The following is an 8,434-nucleotide window of genomic DNA, read 5'->3' on the forward strand; positions in this document are numbered from 1 at the left end:
GTTCCCTTTTCTCCACACCCTCTCCAGCATTTATTGTTTCTAGAGTTTTTGATGATGGCCAATCTGACCGGTGTGAGATGATATCTCATTGTCGTTTTGATTTGCATTTCTCTAATGATTAATGATGTTGAGCATTCTTTCATGTGTTTGTTGGCGATCTGTATATCTTCTTTGGAGAAATGTCTATTTAGTTCTTCTGCCCATTTTTGGATTGGGTTGTTTGTTTTTTTGTTATTGAGCTGCATGAGTTGCTTATAAATTTTGGATATTAGTCCTTTGTCAGTTGCTTCGTTTGCAAATATTTTCTCCCATTCTGAGGGTTGTCTTTTGGTCTTGTTTATGGTATCCTTTGCTGTGCAAAAGCTTTTAAGTTTCATTAGGTCCCATTTGTTTATTTTTGTTTTTATTTCCATTTCTCTAGGAGATGGGTCAAAAAGGATCTTGCTGTGATTTATGTCATAGAGTGTTCTGCCTATGTTTTCCTCTAAGAGTTTGATAGTGTCTGGCCTTACATTTAGGTCTTTCACCCATTTTGAGTTTATTTTTGTGTGTGGTGTTAGGGAGTGTTCTAATTTCATACTTTTACATGTACCTGTCCAGTTTTCCCAGCACCACTTATTGAAGAGGCTGTCCTTTCTCCACTGTATATTCTTGCCTCCTTTATCAAAGATAAGGTCAAAGGGTCTTTTTAAATATTATCTTCTGTCCATCTCTGTGAGGTGGAATGGAGTTATCATCTACTTCTCATCTTCTGATGGGAAAATAATGCTCAGTATAACACTCAGAATTGTTCTAGTTCCAAACTCATGGGGCCTGGTCATAGGTGGCTCTCATGTTCTTTGTTGATATAAAATGATCTCAAGATAAATTTTTCAGTACAAAAAAGCAGTGTTGAGAAATATTTTTACTATGTTACCATTTGTGAACAAAGAACCAATATCCTTATTAGCTTGTGTATGTTTCAAACAGCTTTGGAAGGATATAAGAAACTGGTTTCTTCGGAGAAGAGGAACTGGATGGCAGGAAACTGGGAGTAGAGGAGGGTCTGTTCACAGTGCTCTCCTTTGTACCTTGAGTTATGAACCAGTGAATGTATTATTTATTCAAGAGAAAAAAGTCAATGTCTTGGGTCCCATATTTTTAAAACTTTGGTGACATTGCTGACCCCGTCTTGCTGAGTCTTCCAGTTATAGACAAGCAAACAGAGTCATGGAGAAGTGAAGTAACGTCCCCAGTTCATCCAGGTCCTGGAGGTGGTGCTGCTTTCTCCTCAACCAAAGCCTCTCTCCCATCTCACCTTCTTTCGTTCTTTCTTTCTTTTCTTTTTCTTTTTGGGGGCACAGCTTGTGGGATCTTAGCTCCCCAATCAGGGATTGAACCTGCACCCTTGGCAGTGAGAGCACAGAGTCCTAACCAATTGACCGCCAGGGAATTCCTTCCGTCTTGCCCACTTACGATCACAATGCAGAACAGGGTGGCTTCTGGAGGCGGGTGTGGAGCATGAACAGGAGGACTTTAAGCTTCCCTCTCTCCCCCAGGTTCTCTGGCCAGCCGGCTCCCTGCTCATCATTGGCCTGGCTTCCGCGGCCATCCCCACCATCGGGTGGCGCTGGCTTATCCGCATCACCTCCATCCCTCGCATCGTCCTCATCATGGCCTTCATGGTAACCGAGCTCATGGGCTCCCTCTTGGCCTCCCCTCCAGCTGGCCCAGTGGCCTTGTTGCCCCATAGATATCTTTCTCATGTCCGCCTCTCTCCTTATTTAAGTATCTGTCTCAGTCGGCTCACGTGGAAAGGGTCTTTTGGCAGAGTTAATGCACAAGCCCAGTCAGGAAGGTGTGAATGCAGAATATGTTTGGGGGAGAGCAGGCAGGCTGGAATGGCTGGAGTGTGGGGCGCTGGTGGGAGGCCGGCTGGAAAGACAGGCCTGTGTGCGGATTACAAAGGGCCTTGAGGACCAGGGGCACTGGGGATGTGGAAGGGGTTAGGTACTGGGAAGCTGGTACATGGCTGTGTGGAGGCTGTAGGAGGGAAGACAGAAAAGGTCAGAAAAGCAGTTAGAAATGAGCAGATTAATCCCAGTGGGTGATTGAGGACGACCTGAACTGCCCCCTGGCTGGGGAATGGTGAAGAGGATGCTGCTGGGGAAGATGCTTTGCTGAGGAAGACCCCACTGGCCTTCATTGCGTGGAGGTCCGATGTCCCAGCATCAGTGGAGGGCTATGCTGTTTTCTGAGTGTGGTGTTCAAAATATGCCGGAATCAGTGGGTTGTAGGCCTCTACAGTCAGGATGGTTCCTCCACTCGTGGGTGCTGGAGGCCCTGCCATGGTCACCCTTTAGGTTCTTGCACTGTGGGAGGTCCTGGGATTCCTGGGGGAGTGGCTGGGTGACGGAGGAGTGGAGAGGCACCAGGGACCCCGGGCAGCGGCTGTTTACACATTGGATGTAAGAATTTCGTTGTGTTAAGTAGGTTGGGTCAAACTGGTGTGAAGCTCAGTATCAGTCCACTGTCGTCCGAGATGGGACAACGATAAGGAGAAGGCAACTTTTTGTTCTGCTAGGATTGCAAGAGGACACCTGCTATATGTTTGCTGTAAAGCTTGCTACATCCTTTCCCATCTCGGGAAACTGGGACAGTGTAGTATATGGAACCGTGATAGTGGTACCTCTGGGGTCCACAGCATTTGCAACTCTAGTGTTCTTTGTCATCTGTGCCCAGTTTATTCCTGAATCTGCTCGGTTCAATGTCTCTACCAGGAACACTCGGGCTGCCCTGGGTACACTGGAGCGCATCGCCAAGATGAACCGCTCAGTCATGCCGGAGGGGAAGCTGGTGGAGCCCATCCTGGTGAGTTCTTCTCCCCCATCCAGGGGTCGCCAGAAATCCCCTTAGTGGTGGAAGGCTAGAGGGAAGGGCAAGCGACCCCTCCAATGCAGAAAAGAGCAGAGGCAACTGACACTAAATCCAGCTCCACCGTGAGCCAGGTAGCGCTGCTACCTACTACCACTTAAAAAAAAAATTTTATCGAAGTACAGTTGACTTACAATGTTGTGTTTAATTTGTGCTGTACAGCAAAGTGACTCAGTTATACATATATATATATTCTTTTTCATATTCTTTTCCATTATGGTTTATCACAGGATATTGAGTATAGTTCCCTGCGCTATACAGTAGGACCTTGTTGTTTACCCATCCTGTATATAATAGTTTGCCTCTGCTAATCCCACACTCCCAGTCCTTCCCTTCCCCGGCCCCACCCCCCATGCTTGGCAACCACAAGTCTGTTCTCTATATTTGTGAGTTCGATTTTTTTCATAGATAAGTTCATTCGTGTCATAGTTTAGGTTCCACATATAAGTGATATCATATGATATATGTCTTTCTCTGTCTGACTTCACTTAGTATGATAAGCTCTAGGCCCATCCATGTTGCTGCAAATGCATTATTTCATTCTTTTTAATGGCTGAGTAGTAATCCATTGTATATATATACCACATCTTCTTTATCCATTCATCTGTTGATGGACATTTAGGTTGTTTCCATGTCTTGGCAATTGTGAATAGTGCTGCAATGAACACTGGGGTGCATGTACATTTTTGAATTATAGTTTTGTCTGGATATATGCCTAGGAGTGGGATTGTTGGATTATATGGCAACTCTATTTTTAGTTAGTTTTTTTGTGTGTGTGTGGTTCGCGGGCCTCTCACTGCTGTGGCCTCTCCCGTTGCGGAGCACAGGCTCCGGACGTGCAGGCTCAGCGGCCATGGCTCACGGGCCCAGCCGCTCTGCGGCATGTGGGATCTTCCCGGACCGGGGCACGAACCCATGTCCCCTGCATCGGCAGGTGGACTCCCAACCACCGCGCCACCAGGGAAGCCCTATTTTTAGTTTTTTGAGGAACCTCCATACTATTCTCCGTAGTGGCTGCATCAATTTACATTCCCATCAACAGTATAAGAGGGTTCCCTTTTGTCCACACCCTCTCCAGCATTTATTATTTGTAGACTTTTTAATGATGGCCATTCTGACTGCCTACCATCACTTTTCTCATCAATGAAATGGAAATAATAACACCTTGCAGAGCTAGTCACATGATTTAGCCCCACTGTTTATAGGGGAGAGATTGTTTTATAAGTTTATTTTCCTTGTATTGGCCTTGTCTTATTGATATCAAACGTATAAACCTTATTAAATGATTTTTAAAAATAAAATTTGGCATTTAAATTCTGTTGGTTCCAGGACTGTCAAGGTCACTCTGCAATCATTTCTCACGCCAGCGCAGACCACCCACTTCACCCATCTGCAGGCGGGTCAGTCACAGGCTCCTGGTAGAGCTTTCCAGCACTGTCCTGCCATCTCCAAGACAGTTTATGTGAGATAGGAATTAACCTCTTGGAATGTTTGGTAAAACTTATCTGTAAAGTAGTTTATCCCTAATATTTATTTTAAGGTGAGTGGTAACAGAACAATTGGGGTGTATCAGAAAGAGGAGTTTTAAAACTATCATTCAGTTTGTGTAAATGTTAATGCCTACTTAGTTTAATACTCTTGATTGAGTCAATTTTGGTAATATATATTTTAGAAAATTGCCCAGTTCATCTGGGCTTTCCAATTTATTGGTATAAAATTATTCCCAGTGTTCCCTTTTGTTTCCAATATCTACTGTGCATGTCTTCTTTTTCACTTTTAGTATTGTTTATTTGTGCCTTCTTTTTTCTGTGGTCCTCTTACTAGAGGTTTTTCTGTTTTATTAAACTTCAAAGAATGAGGGCTGTTTTCTTTTTGTTGTTTTTCTCTTTATTGGTTTTTTTTGGTGGTCTCATTAATTTCTACTCCTTATTTTGTTTACTTCTTTGGCTTTTTATGTTCTTCTAGCTTCTTGAGTTCAGTATTTAGCTCATTTATTTTCAGTCTTTTTGATTTTTCATAAACCATTTAGTTGCATTCAGCAAGTTTTGTTACAGAGTAATTTTATTTTTATTTCTATTTTGTAACTGCTATGAGTTTCTCTTTAACCAATGACTTATTTGTTAATGATTTTTTAAATTCTTTGTTTCTAATTTAATTGCATTTTGACCAGAGCATGTTATCAGTTATTTGGAATTTATTGAGACTTCTTTTGTTCTCTACATAGTGACTTTTTATTAATATTCCATGTGTGCTTAAGAAGAACATGTGTTCTCATTGAGCATATATATTGTTATATTCAATATAATTGTGCCATGTAAATATCTGATGCCTGTTCTAGATTTTGCCAGGTTCAGCTAACAGTTTTTCAATAAGACGATGGTTTTGTTAGTTTCTCCTTATAGGCCTGACAGTTTACTCCATATAGTTTGAGGCTATCTTGCTGCATCCTGGCATAAGATTGACTTATTCAGTGTGTGGATTGATCTGACTACCTGAAGTATTTCTTTATAATGCTTTGGGCCTTAAAGTTTATTTTCTTTCATGCTAATATGTCAGAACTAGTTTGGGTTAATGTTTTCCTGGTGTACATTTTCTAGCTCTTCATTTTAGCTTGTTTATGTTGCTTTGCTTTAAACATATTTCTTTCTTTCTTTCTTTCTTTTTTTTTTTTTTTTTTTGCGGTACACGGGCCTCTCACTGTGGTGGCCTCTCCCATTGCGGAGCACAGGCTCCGGACGCACAGGCTCAGAGGCCATGGCTCATGGGCCTAGCTGCTCCGCGGCATGTGGGATCTTCCCAGACCGGGGCACAAACCTGTGTCCCCTGCATCGGCAGGCGAACTCTCAACCACTGCGCCACCAGGGAAGCCCTAAACATATTTCTTATAAGTAAATAGCTGATCTTGTTTTTCATTCAATCTGAGAGTCTGTATCTTTTAATAATGAGTTTGATCCGTTTGTATCTATTGTGATTACTGACATACTTGCACTTACCTCTGTCGTTCATTTTCTATTTCTTCTTAACTGGGTCTTTCCTTTTCTGCTTTCTTTCTCCTTTCTCCTTCTGTTAGATTGATTCAGTTTGCTCCACTCGCCAACCCCTACCCCCATATTTCCTTCTACTGGTTTGGAATTTACACATTCTATTTCTTTTATTACAGCCCTTAAATAGTGAAAATGTGCACCTACAATAGGTAATGTCATTTGGTATCTTTATCTGCCTTCTGAACAATACAAGAACCTTAAACATGTTCATTCTGATTTGCCCATCTCATCTTCCAAATCATTTTTGCCTGGTATTTTAATTTCATATTGTTCATAAGTTGCCCTGAATTAGACATTATTTTAAAGTCAGTATCTATTTAGATTTATTAATGTTTTTATGACTTTTTTATTAGTGTCGAACTTAATTTTTACAACCGCATTCTTATATCCCTCTCCTTTTTGTCGGGTTAATTTGGGTTCACATTTAATATGTAAATGTTGGATCTATGTCGGTTTAATTGGATATAAGAAGCATGGTACAGATCTAGCTTTGTCATATCCAAATAGCTAACCAGTTGCACTTATGTATTTTTATTGAATAATCCATCCCCTATATATTTGAATCTATTGTTGAATATTATGTTCTAATTGATCGGTTTGTAGATTCAAATATATATGAGATTTATTATATAATAAATAGAGAATTTTATATTTTGGGGAAAAGGATACAGGTTAATTGTTGGTCTAATATAGCACCCTTAATTATAGTATTTTATAATACAATTTTCACATTTAGTAAGGTACTTACCCCTTGTAAAAGTTCTTTTTCAGAATCTTCCAAGCTATTTTCTCAGTCCTATTTTTCTAGAACAACTTTGAAGTGAAGTGGGAGTGAAGATCTCTTTGAGATCCTATTTTCATTTCCTTTGGATATTTACCCAGAGGTGGGATTGCTGGATCATACAGCAGTTCTATTTTTAATCTTCTGAGGAAGAGCCATACTGTTTTCCATAGCGGCTGCACCACTTTATGGCAGAGTCTCTTCTTGTCCCAGCCCTTGCGCCATGCCTGAGCCGGGTCCAGAGCAGCAACAGCTCTTCCCACCCGCCTCCCCAAATCTGACTCTCTCAGGGATTGTGTGGCAACAGCAGGCCAGGTGATATCCAAATGTACAGTTCTTCAGTGTCCTACACACAAGTGAGAGGTAGGCTTTTCTGGGTGTTTCTGACTGGTTTCCCAGGACATCACTGATGACAAAAACATTGTAATCCCACGGCCACCTGGCCTGCTGCTGGACGTGTTAAGTGTGAGATAGAGTGTGCTCAATAATAATGCAAAAATGAGGATTAAATGTCCCAAACTTCCCCACATTCACAATTGTAGTTTGGTGAGGTATTCTCACTTTGCTTTGTGGAGTGTTTCCCCTAATTATTACACATGCCTCAAAACCTAATTGGGAAATAAGAAACTCAAACTTTTGGGAAGCTCCCTGGCAGTCCAGTGGTTAGGATTCTGTGCTTCCACTGCAGGGGGCACGGGTTCAATCCCTGACTGGGGAACTAAGATCCCGCATGCTGTGTGGTGTGGCCAAAAAAAAAAAAGAAAGAAACTCAAGCTTTCTTCCAAAGAATTGAGGATGATTCTGTTATTCTAATTTATTTTCTGGAGTTTGGAAATAAGCTCTTGTGGTTCAGAGGACAGGACCCTACTAGTAGGCAGTATCAGATAACTCCCACCTTCCTACCAAGATACTGACAATTACATCTTATCTTGCAAAGCATGGTGGGAAGACTAATTCGTTGCTAGGCAACAATGATTAAATGAAGGAAGTGATTATGCTTTGAAGAGACTGGCACATAGTCTTTAAGTGGCTATGAAATTTTGATTGTCAATATATAGAAAATAAAATTGGTTGCAGAGAGAGAAAAAAATCTTAGCAGAGACAATTAACTCAAAACCACGGACAGTTGAATGATCCTGAGGGTCCAATTCCAACCATTTTTGATGCGTATTTTTTACTTTGAACCCAGTAGTTCTTCCAGGACTGAAGAGCACGGAGGTTACTTCCCTCCTCTTTCCTTTTTTCCTCCTCCTTTTCCCTCCCTCTGCACCCTCCTTCTCCACCTCCTATCCCCCATCCCTCATCCCCTCCCTCCCTCCCCTCTGCCACTGTGTGTTAGTTCACTTGGGCTGCCGTAACAAACTAGCACACACTGGGTGGCTTGAACAACAGAGATTAATTTTCTCCCAATTCTGGAGGCTAGAAATCCAAGGTCAAGGTGTTGCAGAGCTGATTTCTTCTGAGGTCCCTTCCCTTGCCTTTTAGATGTCCATCTTCTCCCTCTGTCTTCACATCATCTTCCCTCTGTGTGTGTCTGTGTTTTAATCTCCTCTTTTCATAAGAACATCAGTCATAATTGGATTACAGTCCATCCTAATGACCTCATTTTAGCTCAGTTACCTCTCTCTTTTGTTTTTTTTTTTTGGCTGCACCCTGCAGCTTGCAGGATCGTAATTTCCCCGACCAGGGATCGAAC

The 8,434-nt window shown here is 41.9% G+C and overlaps 1 protein-coding gene across 1 annotated transcript in view; it reads left to right on the forward strand.

Annotated features, from left to right (window-relative positions):
* SVOPL (SVOP like) overlaps nucleotides 1-8,434 on the forward strand; it is a 79,682-nt gene that overhangs the window by 12,706 nt on the left and 58,542 nt on the right. The window contains 2 exon segments of the mRNA XM_024128910.1: nucleotides 1,539-1,664; nucleotides 2,722-2,850. Of these exon segments, the coding sequence (XP_023984678.1) occupies nucleotides 1,539-1,664; nucleotides 2,722-2,850 (255 nt within the window).

This window comes from Physeter macrocephalus, chromosome 5 (genome assembly GCF_002837175.3).
Source record: "Physeter macrocephalus isolate SW-GA chromosome 5, ASM283717v5, whole genome shotgun sequence".
NCBI classification, from domain to species: domain Eukaryota; kingdom Metazoa; phylum Chordata; class Mammalia; order Artiodactyla; family Physeteridae; genus Physeter; species Physeter macrocephalus.